General features: G+C 46.4%; 1 protein-coding gene across 1 annotated transcript in view; it reads right to left on the bottom strand.

Moving 5' to 3' along the window:
* Nucleotides 1–16,429, bottom strand: part of LOC309963293 (aldehyde oxidase 2-like) — a gene marked incomplete at both ends in the record, with an annotated part of 100,802 nt that overhangs the window by 61,367 nt on the left and 23,006 nt on the right. Inside the window, 11 exon segments of the mRNA XM_082841587.1 lie at nucleotides 1,115–1,170; nucleotides 1,173–1,233; nucleotides 4,098–4,212; nucleotides 4,801–4,970; nucleotides 6,343–6,435; nucleotides 8,022–8,205; nucleotides 8,748–8,908; nucleotides 8,912–8,932; nucleotides 10,322–10,431; nucleotides 12,369–12,462; nucleotides 15,273–15,421. Of these exon segments, the coding sequence (XP_082697713.1) occupies nucleotides 1,115–1,170; nucleotides 1,173–1,233; nucleotides 4,098–4,212; nucleotides 4,801–4,970; nucleotides 6,343–6,435; nucleotides 8,022–8,205; nucleotides 8,748–8,908; nucleotides 8,912–8,932; nucleotides 10,322–10,431; nucleotides 12,369–12,462; nucleotides 15,273–15,421 (1,214 nt within the window).

Below are 16,429 nucleotides of genomic sequence, written 5' to 3'. Positions count from 1 at the left end.
GGTACCATTTCCCCCTTGAGGAAATGGGATTGGAATTAAAATTTCAAAAAACCCTTGTTAGGATCCTAGTACAACCCTAGGAAGCGGGGTGAGCCAAGAACAATGGCTTGGACTTCTTGCAAACTTGATGAAATGGGAATTTGGAACAGAGTTGATTTGGTTTAGAAAGAACAAGAAACATGACCTCTTTAACACTTTGAATATTGAGTAAGTTGTACCTTTTAGGCACATTTTAAAAATGTTCAAATGGTTCACTAGGGCCTTTGAAAAAATTTTATTTTCTTTCACAAGCAAAAAAAGAAATAAGCTTTTCTCAACTTTCATTGAATTAGAACATGCAAACCCCTGTCCACATCTCACTTTTCTAATCTAAATTCATTATTTTTGCTGGAAGTAGCATTTTCATTCCATCATCTAGACCCAGAAATGAGAGTGGAAATTTCTGTGGAATTTCATCATGAAAGTCCCACTGCTTTTGGGCTCTACCTTGAAAAGATTATTTTTCCCAATATCCATTCTCACTATTTTCAAGTAATAGAATCCCCAATTTCTAGTGAATACCTGGCCACCTAGAATACAGTCTACATTTCCCAGATCCCCTTTCTAGGTATGTTGGTGTGGCATGTGACCAGGTTCTACCCAAGGAGAGGTAGGAAGGTTATGTGCAGCTTCTGGAAGTGTCCTTAAGGGGAGGGGATATGCTCTTCGTCATCACCTCATTCTCTCTGCTGACTGAAATGTGGACTCAATAGCCAGAGTTCAGTAGCCATTGTGGCCCAAAGCGTGATCTGGAGAATGGAAACCACGCAGGACGGAGCAACTATATACAAGAAGGCCAGACCCTTGACACTTAGAAACACATATAAGCCCGGGACTGGCCATTTCTAGATTTTCTGAATGTGAGAGAGAAAGAAACTTCTATTTTTTTCCTGTTTCTTGGAGCCAAAGCTAATTTTAATTCATTTAAGTAATATCTTCCAGAGCAAGCTGATTTTTCCAGAGCAAGCCAGTGACAAAAAAAAAAGTAGAGCCCTGAATTAGTCTCGCATTAAGAAGTTTGCAAAGGAACTTTTGATTCTACAAGCTTACCGGAGAGATCAGGCAGTCTGCTTACCTCAATGGTGAAGATTATGGGCTCCAGTTCTTCACAGGTTACCTTTATCTTTTTGCGTGCTTTGCCTGTACATCTGTCTCTGCAACCACAGCACAGATGATCTGGCCCATGCAGAGTACCTGCGGAAAGTACATACATGAAGCAGGTGGAAAATTCTGGGTAGAAGTACTGTTAGTGCAAACTTACCAATGGCTGGTGTTTTAGTTATCATTGTTGACCAATAATAACCACATGTGACTACATGTGCTTGGCTAAAAAATATTTCTTTTAAATTTTAATTTAAAAATTAATTAAAATCATACAGATGCTTCTACTACTGGCCATTTTACTCAGTGAATGTAAGCCCCAGAGTGGATGTGAGATTGGCTGTGACCTGAATCGGTTGCATCCTCTGTCAAGGGTCGTCCGCGAGTGTCGCCTTCATGGAGTCATTTTAGAGTTTAAAGATAAGGAGAGTATTTTTTGTACAATGTGATTCCTGTGCTTCCCCCCACCCCACAACCCCAAAATTCATATGTTGAGGGGCTGACCCCCAAGGTGACTGTATTGGAGATAAGGCCTTTAAAGAGGTAATGAAGGTGAAATGAGGTCCTAAGGGTGGAGCTCTAATCCAATATGACTGGTGTCCTTATAAGAAGAGGTAAGGACACCAGGGAGGCTCATACACAGAGAAATGGCCACACAGGAGAAGGTGACCATCTGCAAGCTGGGAAGAGTGGCCTCAGGAGAAACCTGCCAACAGCTTGATCTTGGACTTCTAGCCTCTAGAACTGTGAGAAGATACATTTCTCTTTTTTAAGCTATCAAGTCTGTGGTACTGGGTGGACCAAAAGATTCGTTCAGTTTTTTCCGTAAGATGGCTCTAGTAGCGCTTAGTTGTCTTTAACCTCATTTGAAACAATTTTGTTAGATTCTATGTGACAGCTGTCATATCAGTGTGCATTTAGAAAAAGACATCAAAATTGGTGAATTTTTGTGTAGCCATTTTAATATTGAAGATGGAAGAAAAAGAGCAACATTTTCGGCATCTTATGCTTTATTATTTCAAGAAAGGTAAAAACGCAACTGAAACGCAAAAAAAGATTTGTGCAGTGTATGGAGAAGGTGCTATGACTGGCTGAACGTGTCAAAAGTGGTTTGCAAAGTTTCGTGCTGGAGATTTCTTGCTGGACGATGCTCCACGGTCCAGCTGAGCATCAACACAGGTGGACCACTTGAAGTTGATAGCGATCAAATTGAAACAATAATTGAGAACAACCAACGTTATACCAACGCGGGAGATAGCCGACATACTCAAAATGTCCAAGTCAAGCGTGGAAAATCATTTGCACCAACTTGGTTATGTGAATCGCTTTGATGTTTGGGTTCCACATCTGTTAAGTGAAAAAAATCTTCTTGACCGTATTTCTGCATGCGAATCTCTACTGAAACGTAAAGAAAACGTTCCGTTTTTAAAACAAATTGTGACGGGTGATGAAAAGTGGATACTGTACAATAACGTGGAACAGAAGAGATTGTGGGGCAAGCGAAATGAACCACCACCAACCACACCAAAGGCTGGTCTTCAATCAAAGAAAGTGAGGTTGTGTATATGGTGGGATTGGAAGGGAGTCCTCTATTATGAACTCCTTCCGGAAAACCAAATGATTAATTCCGACAAGTACTGCTTCCAAGTAGACCAACTGAAAGCGGCACTCAACGAAAAGTGTCCAGAATTAGTCTACAGAAAATGCATAATCTTCCATCAGGATAACGCAAGACTGCATGTTTCTTTGATGACCAGGCAAAAACTGTTACAGCTTGGCTGGGAAGTTCTGATTCATCTGCTGTATGCACCAGACATTGCACCTTCGGATTTCCATTTATTTCGGTCTTTACAAAATTCTCTTAATGGAAAAAATTTCAATTCCCTGGAAGACAATAAAAGGCACCTGGGACAGTTCTTTGCTCAAAAAGATAAAAATTTTGGGGAAGATGGAATTATGAAGTTGCCTGAAAAATGGCAGAAGGTAGTGGAACAGAAGGATGAATACATTGTTCAATAAAGTTCTTGGTGAAAATGAAAAATATCTTTTATTTTTATTTAAAAACCTGAAGGCACTTTTTGGCCCACCCAATATTTTGTTATGGCAGCCCGAGCAGATAACATAGCTCCTAAATAACAGCCAACCTCTTCATCTGGAGTTCAACCAAAAGGACAGTGGTTTGTTTCATGGCTGGAAGAGAAACAGCCTGAGATGCAACAGTAGTAGCAACACCTACTGAGAGCCTTCACATGCCAAGCACTGTTGTAAGCACTTGGCACGTATCAGCTCATTTAAATCTCACAACAACACAATGAGGTGGGTGCTACGATTATTCCCATTTTACAGATAATGATATTTTACAGGTATCACGATACCATTTCACAGGTGATGATACACAGCTAGTGAGTGGCAGAGCGAGACCATGAACCAAGGTAGTTTGGCTCCAAAAGCAAGTGCTCAATGAATGATTGTAGACTTGAATTAAAAGGTCAAGGATGACATGAGCAACTTTATTAAAAATGGAGTATGTGAAGGTGAGTGGGAGGTGGCAGGAAGAGGGTTAGTCCAGGAAAGGAAAGAGTTCAGTGTAAATAACAGAGACTGGCTATATATTTGTACTCTCCTTTCTAGATTTTTCAAGAGTTTTCTATCCTGATATATGTCAATTCCAGCATTTATTCTTCAAATAAGAGTAAATTGACTCAAGAGCACACAGTGGGAAAACTCGGACTTGTTGTTTTCCTGTAATAAATTTCCTTTTCTCGATGTTATTTCCTGATTCCAGAAGAGTAGGTCCATCTGAATAAAGGCATTAGGGGTAGAGAGAAGCTGGAAGAATTGGCACTTCTAGCCCCCAGTGACAGAGAGGGCTGGGAGGCGACGGAAGGCCACCTGGAGGTGGTACCGTGGTGATTATCTGCACAAAGTCATGTGGGAAGGCACGTTCTGTACCTTACCTTATCCACGGCCAACAGTTTGTCATTTTCGGTACCACTGGTGCCTGGAATGTCCTCCGCTCTTATCACATCAACCACCCCAGGTAGTTCAAGGGCCTCGGACAAATCAATTGATCTGAAAAAAGAGAAATATTTAAGAAGTAGAAATCAGCAAGCTTTGAGGGCCCTAAACCTGAGGGAGAGATAGAGCATGGGTGAAAATCAAAATATATAACAACTGGTTCACCGTAGGCCCTGACCAATCAGAGCTGATCTGACACAGAGCAGGGTCCAGGAGGCCCCCTGCTGGGCCTGGGGTAACATCATAGCTACTGGGATGGGAGGAGAGGGAGGGACCAGTACGGCTGTGGCAGGGGTGTCCTTAGGAAGCTTAGGACAGTGGCCATTTACCATTCATTCATTGTTTTATCACCAGCTGAATATTAGCCCTACTCAGAGTTACTCCTTTGAGCCATGCTTGAGGCAGCAGCAGGGAGATGAGATTAGAATGAAAGCGAGGGCCCTAATTGTGATTTTTGTCTCTCTTTCATGATGGGCATTTCCAGTTACACTCCCTTCCTCCTCCTGGGGCTGGTGACCTTTTTAAAATTCTTTCCATAAGGTTCTTTGGGTTTAGAACATTTCAGGAGAATGGTCACATTCCTCCAAGGGAATCCCCAAGTGTGCTTTAAAAAAGCCTTTCGAAAGCTTTTCATTTACTTACATGATTTTTGCATGGGCTTTGGTACTGGTCACCAAAGCCATTGAAAGTTCTTTATCCAGCATGGGGATCTCATCACAAAATATGGCTTCATCTGTGCCATGTTTAAGGCCTGGTAGGTGCATGATGGGGCATCCAACTGGATCTTGGAGGGATTGGTGAGAATCCACACTCTACAGAGAAAGACAAGAGTTTCCCTGGAAAACTTTAATCTTCAGAAGTGACCTGGCCGATTACCAACACTCCTGATTCAGGATTGAGAAATCAGATGGTCACCCTCAGGCAACAAACAGTGGAGTGGGTCAGATGAGCGTGGCAATTTAATGATGTAACTAGACTGGGGAATTGTTATTTCGGTTATGCGGCAATGCTTTAGACAGGGCTAATGTTTTGGCAAAATTGTGAAGTAGGTGAAGGGGCACTCTGGCTTCCCCTTTTGGCATGTTCTTTTCCCAAGTGGTACCCCGCACCCCTTTATTCTGGAATTCAGAGGGTCTCCCTGTCCTGCTTTCTTACCTTTCCAATGATCAGCCTGTTTACACGTAAAGTGACCATGATGATGATGCCTTGAGTGCTATAATTCCTGAGGATGGGGGGGCCAAAATCTAAGCCAAAAGCCTGCTTATCGGCTGGAGCAGGGCCTCTGGTGGGAGATGGTGGGCACATGGCAGTGGAGTCTATCCAGATCTGGTCTAAGGTGCCTCGGCTGCCCTTGTGATATTTTTGTGCACAAAAATATCACTGGCAGTATAAGTAAATGGATGAATTGGGAGACTGGGATTGACATATATACACTATTGATACTATGTATAAAATAGGTAACTAATGAGAAGCTACAGTATATAGCACAGGGAACTCTACTCAGTGCTCTGTGGTGACCTAAATGGGAAGGAAATCCAAAAAAGAGGGGATATATGTATACGTATAGCTGATTCACTTTGCTGTACTGTAGGAACTAACACAACATTGTAAATCAGCTGTACTCCAATAAAAACTAAAAAGTAAAGGGAGCATGTGTTTATTCTGGAACTCTTCTCAGCGAAGATCTATGTGTGGACTGTGTGTGGAGATCGGGTGGCAGGAGGGGCTGTGCTCTAATAGATAATAATAGATACTTTCTAAATTGTCCTTCAAGAAGAGGGGCTTCAGTTACTTGCAGGGCTCTTGTCTTGCCGACTGGAGATTAAACATTTGCAATCAGGGCTGGAGGCTGAACCTTGCTACTGTCCTGCTCTGTCCTTCCCCCTACTCCTGGCTTAGCTGCTCCTCAAACAAATGCCCAAAGAACAGCAGTTTGAAGACACTCTCAATTATTAGTCAGATGGTCAAACTGTTTCAGGTCAGTTTGGCCCTGAGGGCATCCAGCGGTAGCTCAGGCCTGATCTTAGATCCAGCCTCTCCCTGGATCGACCTGAACAAAGGGCCAACGTGCTAGCAAAAACTAGAAAGTTAGAAGGGAAAATCACAACTTTGAAGCACTTGCTTCTTCACACAGCTACAGCTGTCTCTTAGTTTCTCGGTTTCCATTAAATTAAACTCACTGACCTGGTACCTTTGGACTCCCTGGGGTACTGTGACCGGGAAGTCTTCTAGAGCACTTAGGAATCGGTCTGAAATTTCAGGATAACGGTGTCTGTTCTGAAAGACGATTCAAAACAATAAAGATAAGCTGATTAGTCTCTGATTAAACTGGGCTTTGAAAGTGACTTGGCTTAAGTAGCCAAGAAACCGTAAGGTTCGGGTAGCCTGGATGACGCAAATCCACATCACCTCCCAGGATTCACTTCTGTGAATGTTCTTTGCCCTCCCTCCCTTTCCACATAAGGAAGACCTGGACTGACTGTTTGAATCTGATCCTCAAGCCAGTCTGAGGAGAGAGGGGCCTGTCAGCAAGCTGGGCAGAGGCAGGAGGAGAAACAAGAAAATCTGGGGTTGGAAAAGCCATTCTAGAACGAGCTGGGGTGGTTCATTGTACACAAAAGAGCCCAAATCCTGATTATTTTCCTCAGCAACTCAGTTTTTCTGAGAGAGCAGCAAAACTGGGAAGGCTCTCTGGGTGTCACTGAAACACATCAAGGGTCTTGATTAAGAAATTCAATGGCAGCAGGAGTTATTCTAGTAAATGTGGTCTGTGAGGGTCTTCATCTTTCTTTCTTTTCTTTCTTTTTTTATTTCGGCCTCGCCGCACAGCTTGTGGGATTTTCGTTCCCCAGCCAGGGATCAATCCCGGGCCCCCTGCAGTGGAAGCACGGAGTCTTAACCACTGGACCTCTAGGGAAGTCCTGTGAGGGTCTTCATCTGAATGAATGAAAACCAGAAAGTTTAGGAACACACTGGGCTGTTGGCGTGGGGTGTGACTGGGGAACAGGGGTGCAAGTTAGGGTAAGAGTTGTAGTCACAGTCAGGGGAGGAAAGATAGATTCAGAAGAGAGAGGGGGAGGGGGAGAGAGAGAGGGAGAAAGAGAGTGAAAATATTTTGCTTTGGTAACATATTCCAGAAGTTTATAATCAGAAATTCTGAAAAGAAGCTACTTAAATATTAGCATATAAACCTTTCAGGTTTTTGTTTTGAATTTAATTTTATTTATTTTCTTATACAGCAGGTTCTTAGTAGTCATCCATTTTATACACATCAGTGTATACATGTCAATCCCAATCTCCCAATTCATCCCACCACCACCCAACCTTTTAGATTTTTTGAAAAATAAAATTTTGTTTCACATTTCATATTGAATATAAAATTCTAGAATAGGCAAAACTAATCTATAGTGCCACAAAGCAGATCAGGGGTGTTGCCTGGGGGCAGGGGTGGGAGGATTGACAGCAGAGGGGCAAAAGGGCACTTTTTGGGGTGATGGAAATACCCTATCTCTTGTTTGAGGTGGTGGTGAGGCCAGTTTACACAATTGTCAAAACTCTCTGAGTTTAAATAGGTACATTCTGTTCTATGTAATTATACCTCAATAAAGTTGATTTTAAAAGAGAAAAAAATTGCACATAGGAGGCAGGGGTCCCGTCATGTTTCCCTGCTCAGGGCATGTGGTAAACATCTGTGCACTGAAGACAGTCTGGCATCCTGAGCCTCACGCAGTAGCCCTTCAGGGCTGACTTCCGGAAGAAGGGATGGCTGGGAACTGACAGGCTGCCCACAAGACAGTTTGCAAAAGTAGTGGGGAAGGTGGGAGCTTACGCTGCCAGGAGCACATAAAAGCCAGAGCACTCACAGGCACAGAGAACAGTTCTACTAGCTTCTTCTGTTCCTGCAGAACTTGTAGGTAGAATTTGAAGAAGCAGCTGACCACCAGAGTCCTCTCGAATGCCACCCTCCCACCTGGAGCCCAGCCTGGGAGGGAGAGTTCATCCAGGAGCAGCCTGCAGGCCTCATCCAGCATCAACTCACCCCAGCGCCTGGAGAAGGGCAGCCTCAGTGACTACTGGCACGTGCTAGATATTGGATGGTGGCGGTTCAGACACCCCCGAGTCTCATTTTATGAGTTGGATAGGCACTTAGAAATCACCTAAACAAGCCGTTCAGGAAAACTGGGGCCTGGGAGGCTGCACTGAGTAGCCTGAACATGCTGGAACCAGGCATTAAATAAATAGACGATTAGGGTCAATTCCATTATGAACTGGACACTGCCTTTACTGAGGAAGAAATAGAGTGCCCCCGAGCAGTGGGAGTGGGAGGTACCACTTGGATGCTGCCGGTGTGGGTTTGCAGGAGTGTTGATGTGCGCAAGAGCAGTGGGGCTGAGCACAGTCCTGGGCCATATTTGTTGTATCCCTCACTCAAAGAGCGGCACCTAATTAATCAAAGTCAAATAAGGTTGGATTCATTTAGCAAAATTACAGAAAGAACAAGCAATGATTCTACATATAGGAGTTTCCATCTTCCCACTTGTTTTTTTGACGTCAAGCTTCACCATCAGGGTCCAGGGTTTGTTGCTTACCTCCCCAGGAGCTGCTGGCAGGATTTCTGTGCACTGACTGTGGCAGCCCCGACCCCTCTGTAGGTGATGCTCAGGTCCTCGACGGTGTCTGTGCCCTCCCTGAAGAGGACTTGCCTGCCAGCCTTCACATGGGCCAAGGCATTTTGCTGGCACTGAGCCTGTCAGAAGGCTGACACAGATTCCCACTGTGGAGACAAAAGCCGTTTGGAGTTATTTGATATGTTAAAACTAAGAGCAAGTTTTCTGCTTCTTGGTGCCACGAATTAATCACTTAGACTCAATCTAAATGGACACAAAGGACGCTTGGCACAATTTGAGGACAATTTGGCTGCCTGTTCGTTCAAAGAGAGAATGACGTCCTCCCAAAGGTCTGTCCCCAACCCCCCATACCCTCAATGAACAGGGATCACTGCACACTTTCCCTCTGAGGCCAGGATGCCTCTGCACAAAATGCCTGGAGCATTTCCACATGCCTTTATTTCCGGGCGCCATTAACTCCAGTTTCCAGTTCCCTTTGTCCCCTGTGAGGATGGAGGAGCCTTCTCAACACAGGTGCTTTTAAGCGTGATTTGCTGAAAGTGTGAAAGAGACCCACCGAATTTCTGGGTTTGTAGATGCTATCATTTTTCCATTTTGCAAAGTTCGTAAAGGCGTTGAATAGAACTTTCCAACGGTGGACTAGGGACTCTTCTAACTGAGACAAGAGTCGGGATGGTGATGGCTGCTCCCCTTACCCTTGGCACCATCAACACTGGTGTGCTGACATAGTGTTAACGGAGATGGCCGGTGCCTCGAGTGTGTTTCCATCTGTGTGGCCACCGAGGGTGCTGTGTTTGGTCAGCTTGTTTTCCTCTCTGGGGCCCTTACCCAGATGCACACTGGCTCGGGAACAGATTTCAAAGTTTCCATTCCCAAGGAAAAATAAAGGAAGGTCATACACGGCTGAAAGCACGACTTAATATAAGACTTCCTACATGACCAAGGTGACTCCTGCCTTGGGATCACTGTGTGTGTGTATGAAGTATTGCCCCTCTTGGCAAGACTGTCCTCTGGGGTTCAGGTACAGTTTGGGGGAGAAGCACAGGGAACAGGGAGTGAGGACAGAGGGCTCCCTCGGTAGCTGGCTGGGTGGCCACATCTCCCCCAGGGCTGGTGTATTAGGCACTCCTGTTTCTCTGAACTGTTGGGGTCAGCTCCGGGGTGGGGGTGGAGCACAGAGGTCCGGCTGCAGCCTCTGCCTCCTTTGGGTCAGGTGGAGAAGCTCATTCTGCAGCAGGAGAACTTGAATTTCCGCCTCCCAGCGTTGATATTGGACACGAGGGGCTGTGGAAGCACCTCCGCGGGCCGGGCAGGCGCCACCCCACAGCTGAAGCAACGACCGCAGCTGGTCACCCGGAGCCGCCCGCTCAAGGGTTGCTGAAAGCCTTGGTGCCGCACCGGGCTACAGAGGACAGGAAACAGGTTTTCAGGGCAGCCTTATTTTCCTTCCATCTGTTCTGAAATTTCTACAGATGACTGGACTCAGTTATGCAAAGAGAAAAACAACTCTCAAAAGTGACCAGCAGAATTCTTACCTTTTGAGAGTGGGGGATATACGCAGACTCCGCAGTTCCCTCCGGCTCCAGGTCTGCACTCGCCAGCCCAGCAAGAAAATGTTCGCTTAGAGGAATCTGTTGAAGAAAATGACATTTCTGCACAGGTGCAGCAGGAATGCGAGATTATTCTGTACTCTTAAATGTCAGCAGCGGAGAAGAAAAGGTCACCTTTCTCTGCGAGGAGCAGCGCGGGGATCTGAGCGCGCCGTGGACCGGGCCCCCTTGTCCCTTCCACAGGGAGGGGTGGCAGCCGCTGCATGACATTTACTCTTGTTAGTGCACGTGCCGTGTGAACTGGGTCTCTTCCTGTCCCCAAGGCCTGTCAGGCCTGTTTTCATCTTTCAGCAGAGGCTGGTTAACTAAATCTAACTCATTCAATACTGGGATCAAGGTAAGGGCGTAACTTAAGCTGAGACGTGGTTTGTTTCCATTATGAACAGAGCTCAAATCATTGGATTTGCCTTTTGTTCTTGCCACCGCTGTTGGCCTCTAAGCGGGATACCCACACCTTTAAAGCAAAATGAACAATTCACAAAACCTCCTTTCGGCCCCGTTGTCACCACATGGTGGTCAGAGAAGTCCCCTCTGGCTTTAAAAAGTGGTTGTGGCTCCACAGAGGAGATGATCAAGCGGCAGTGCAGGGAATCTGACGTGGGTTCCGCTCCTGGCACAGCAGCGATATGCTGATTGGAAGGCAGGCGGCAGGGGGACCCCAAAGGAGCCCCTGTGGACCTTTCCCTCCCTGCTACTGGCCTCACCGGAGCGGGCTGGGCTCAGGCTGGAGGTGGCTTTGGCAGAGCTGGGAAAACAGAGACCTTAAGCCAAAGGTAACGACCAACATCCCAGCAGAAGAACACAGCTAGTACTACTAGTCCTAGTGTAGAAGGCCCCACGGGGGCCGGGCCATCCTTGCTATCCTGATGCCCCAGAGCCTAGGCTGCTTCTCCCTTAGTCTTTGGGGGTTGAGCTAAGGTCGTCCTGGACCGCAGGCCTGGAGGACTCAGCAAAACAGTTGACTGGGCCGGGCAAGGGTGAGGCCTTTCCTCTCCTCCCCCCTGGGTGGGTCCCACACAAAGCTGAATGGGGGCATGAGAGCTTGTCCTCTACCAGTAGGTCTGTCCCAACACTTCTCAGTTCCCACCCACCAGGGACAGCCAGCAATCCCCTGGGGAGGGTTACAATGCCTGTAATATAATTCCTGGTTGGCCACACCCCGAAGTTCACAAGGGGCAGTGTGACTGCTCCCCTGCACCCAGTGCCAGCCTGTCAGCCGGTAGGAGGGCATTTGATGGGTGAGGGAGGGCGTGGAACAAGGGAAGCGGGGAGTTAGAAGCCCTGGGGAGGCCCTGATGGAGAAGAAACAAGCATGCCCATTTGGAAATCAGGCAGACTGGGTCTCCATCCCATGCCCACCTCTACAAGTGACCTCCGCCGGGTGGTTGCACACATTAGACATGACGTGTGTAAAGTATCCAACAGAGCCTGGCACAAAGTCAGCACCCAGTAAATGGGAGTGCTAGCATCCCTGTAGCAGCCGGAGGCAGTGTGAAGGCTGAGCACTTCGGGGGAGACAAGGGTGGTATAGCACGGAGCGCCCCAAGGGAGCGTCCCTCTCAGCCAGCACGTACAATTAGTCATCACCTTCCTCCTGCCCCCAGGGGCCCCACGATGTCCCCAGCGTGTCCTAACTAGATCTGTGGCTTCTCTCACAGAAACTGGGGGTGTGGGCATGAAGAGAAGGAGGTGCTGGTCCTTGGGCCACAGAGAGCCTTCACATCAGCCTCTGATACCGCCCCAGGCTGATGCGGGCTAACTGAGCTGTGGTCCAGGCTGGGTGTTGCGTGTATGTGTGGCAGGTGGTGCAGAAGGAGGCATCAGCCACCCCTTACATCAGTGTGCCTCCTGCCAGGAGCCTGAGCTTCCCATGGTGGATTGAGAGCCGGAGACCTGGGCTCTGATATAGCAATTCTTTAAAAAGAGACAAAAACTTTTCAGGTGCTGTCCAGAGTGTTCTGGGGTAGCTTACCTTCTGAAATCAGATTGAGGTTAGTGTTGCCCACAGCCAGAAATGGATTCAGATCTGGATAGCGATGCCGGCTTATAACGTGTCCCCCTAAGGACTAAGGAGAGAGAGTTACAGCCTCGGCCTTCGATCCCTCAAATCCGAGACCCATAGGCACCTGCTTACGGTCTTCTCTGGTAGTGAAAGGGTCAGGAGGAGTCTCAGTGTGCTCTGCAGACGAGACTCAGTTCAGACCATGTGGGAGGCCTCCACCCACCTGCGACTTTGGATCGGGTGAGGAATGGATGGTAACACTCTACGGTATTTGGTACGTTCCACCTGCTGTCTAACCCCTTCACACGTATTTACTCAATCCTCACAACAACCCAGTGAGATGATGCAATTATCCCCCCTTTGCAGATGAACACACTGGGGCACAGAGAACTTATGACACTTGATCAAGGTCTGCCAGCCCTTGATCTGGCTTCTGAGCCACCCCTACTTAGCTGGTGCAGGTGGCCACAGTGCTGGCCACAGAGGTGCCGTCCTGCCTTGGGATCTCAGCCTCATCGCACGGCCTCTGAAATTGGTGGACTTCCCGGGGGCTGTGTTGAGGTGCTGGGCATCCACATCACTGAGGGAGAGTTGCCCTTTTCCTCTTGGGAGATTCCACTTGGATCTGGTCGAGGCTGTAGCATCTCAGAACGTGGCAGGGAAATGACTGGCCAGTCCGCTCAGTGCTCTCCTTCCCATGTAGTGATGGAATCTACAGTGACAACCTGGGCTGTGTTGACCCGGGCTGGAACATGGGTGAGGACAGGAAACCCCAGTTCCTCTATGAACAGCTCAATTTTTTTTTTTTAACATCTTTATTGGAGTATAATTGCTTTACAGTGGTGTGTTAGTTTCTGCTTTATAACAAAGTGAATCAGTTATACATATACATCTGTCCCCATATCTCTTCCCTCTTGCGTCTCCCTCCCTCCCACCCTCCCCATTCCACCCCTCTAGGTGGTCACAAAGCACCTAGCTGATCTCCCTGTGCTATGCGGCTGCTTCCCACTAGCTATCTACCTTACGTTTGGTAGTGTATATATGTCCATGCCACTCTCTCACTTTGTCACAGCTTACCCTTCCCCCTCCCCATATCCTCAAGTCCATTCTCTAGTAGGTCTGTGTCTTTATTCCCGTCTTACGCCTAGGTTCTTCATGACATTTTTTTTTTCTTAGATTCCATATATATGTGTTAGCATACGGTATTTGTCTTTCTCCTTCTGACTTACTTCACTCTGTATGACAGACTCTAGGTCTATCCACCTCACTACAAATAACTCAATTTTGTTTCTTTTTATGGCTGAGTAATATCCCATTGTATATATGTGCCACACCTTCTTTATCCATTCATCTGTCGATGGACACTTAGGTTGCTTCCATGTCCTGGCTATTGTAAATAGAGCTGCAATGAACATTTTGGTACATGACTCTTTTTGAATTATGGTTTTCTCAGGGTATATGCCCAGTAGTGGGATTGCTGGGCCGTATGGTAGTTCTATTTGTAGTTTTTTAAGGAACCTCCATACTGTTCTCCATAGTGGCTGTACCAATTTACATTCCCACCAACAGTGCAAGAGGGCTCCCTTTACTCCACACCCTCTCTAGCATTTATTGTCTGTAGATTTTTTGATGATGGCCATTCTGATCGGTGTGAGATGATATCTCATTGTAGTTTTGATTTGCATTTCTCTCATGATTAATGATGTTGAGCATTCTTTCATGTGTTTGTTGGCAATCTGTATATCTTCTTTGGAGAAATGTCTGTTTAGGTCTTCTGCCCATTTTTGGATTGGGTTGTTTGTTTTTTTGTTATTGAGCTGCATGAGCTGCTTGTAAATTTTGGAGATGAATCCTTTGTCAGTTGCTTCATTTGCAAATATTTTCTCCCATTCTGAGGGTTGTCTTTTGGTCTTGTTTATGGTTTCCTTTGCTGTGCAAAAGCTTTGAAGTTTCATTAGGTCCCATTTGTTTATTTTTGTTTTTATTTCCATTTCTCTAGGAGGTGGGTCAAAAAGGATCTTGCTGTGATTTATGTCATAGAGCGATGAGCAGCTCAATTTTAAAGTTCTTGTTTCCACTGAGTGGAAATCTGCTTCCCTGGATTCTCAGCTATCGGTCATACTTCTACCCTTTGTGATCATATGAAATGCATCACACGTCTCCTTGGGAGTCTAGAAATATTTGAAGGCAGCTCTCGTGGTCCCTCTGATTGTCCCCACCCCCACCATTCCTCTTTCTGATGTGGTTTCCAGCCCCCCACTCTCCTGCCACCATCTTCTTGCCAGGCTCCAGATTTTGAGTCAGAGTTCTTGACAGTGAATGGGAACATTTTGGAATCACTTGAAGAGATTTTTCGAAGGAAACATGTTCTCCCTCCATTCCCTGTATCCCAAGGATTTCTAATACACCATTTGGGGTATGTAAGGGAAGGAGCGTGTGTACTTTGAAAAGTTACTTCTGCTTTCTTCTGAGGTCAAAAACAATCAGACCTTGAAGTGTGATTCCCTGACCTGAGCATTATTCTTCAGCTGTGATCTGAACAGTCTGAGGTAGAGGAGACTACCCTCCTTATTTTAGGTATTATACTTCTGTTAACGCAGCCTAAGTCTAAATTAGCTTCTTTGAAGGTCTTATCACCAAATTAGCACTTGTTCCTACTTGGCTTATTCTGTTGAACTTGACTTAGAGTCTTCTTTGAAATATGTTATTAAATAATGTTTGTTAAATATTGAATAGTTATTTATTGTGCCTGTCGTTTCAATCTGCTGAGACCCTTTTGCACACTGATTCTGCCAATGCCTATTTCAACATTTCGGTGAGGTTAAGAAATAGGTGCAGTGGGCCTCGTGATTGGCCCGGAGGACATACGGCCACGGCCACGTTCCAGATCTGCCTGCCCACCAGGCTCTTCAGGTGCTTCAGGAATGCTTGGTATGTCTGGGTCTTCTCCCGGAACTCAGATACCCTCTCAGCCAAGATGTCCTTGACCTGGGCCAGAAGACAGGCAGCACCTGTTGTCAGTCCTGAAGCACATTGTTTTTACAGGTGATGTGGAAGGAGCAGCTGGATTGTAATCATGGCTCCAGGGCCTTGGTGTCCAGCTAGTGCGGTGGCTCTCCACACTGGCTGCTCAGAGAATCAGCAGAACTCAAACAGCACAGGTGGCCCACTCCCACGTCAATCAAATCAGAATCTCTGGGTGCAAGCCTTTATCAAAGTCTCCCCAGGGAGTTCTCCTGGGCAGCCAGGGTTGGGAACCCCTGGGTTGGTCTACACTCTTTGAATGAACGCAAGAAAACAGAGGCTAGAGAGAAGGGATGATGGTAAAAACTAGCAGGTGGCAGACTCTACTAGAACTTTCCATGACCCCCTCCTGACTGACCACAGTGAAGCTATGCAGAGCTGTTTTGTGATTAAGCGGGATAAATATGATGGCATGGAAACAATCAAAGGTCTTACAATTTCCTAGGTCATTGTCTGAAATCAATAGTGCTTTTACTGTTGATTTGCACCTCTACAGGTAGCCTTGCTATTCAAAATCATCAACAACCAGTTCCAGGAGGGGCACCGGCCAATCAGAATGAACACAGCTCATGCAAGGAGCTGCCCTAGGTATTATGTTGGTTGTTGTTAGGTGTGTGGATCTTGGGGGTTCCCAGGGAGGAGCTTGGGGGCAGGAGCAATGGAAGAGCATCCATCTAGGGGGATCAGGGCAATGCTATTTGCTGGCTGGCAAGGAAGTAATTCAGAATTTAAAAACCGTTGCAGCCATACTTGTGAGTACTGGCAGTATCTAAGTGCTGGCTTTGGGCTTCTCTGTAGTAGGGATGTAAAGGGTTCAGATCAATCTTTGAAAATGAAGAAGCCACCAAACCATCAGGAGGTGACTTAGCTGGACTTTAAAAATTAATCTCTCTGGGGTTTGTAGAGTGAATCACTAACACGTAGAATCTGATTTGACATCATTTCCAAGGCTGGGTTCTAACCTCAGTTAGTCTGTTTTTTAACAGGCTGTGGGCTGGGCTTTGATT

The sequence above is a fragment of the Leucopleurus acutus genome (genome assembly GCF_964270905.1).
Source record: "Leucopleurus acutus genome assembly, chromosome: 6".
NCBI classification, from domain to species: domain Eukaryota; kingdom Metazoa; phylum Chordata; class Mammalia; order Artiodactyla; family Delphinidae; genus Leucopleurus; species Leucopleurus acutus.
Note: the sequence above shows the minus strand (reverse complement) of the source record. Positions and strands in the feature narration are given on the sequence as shown.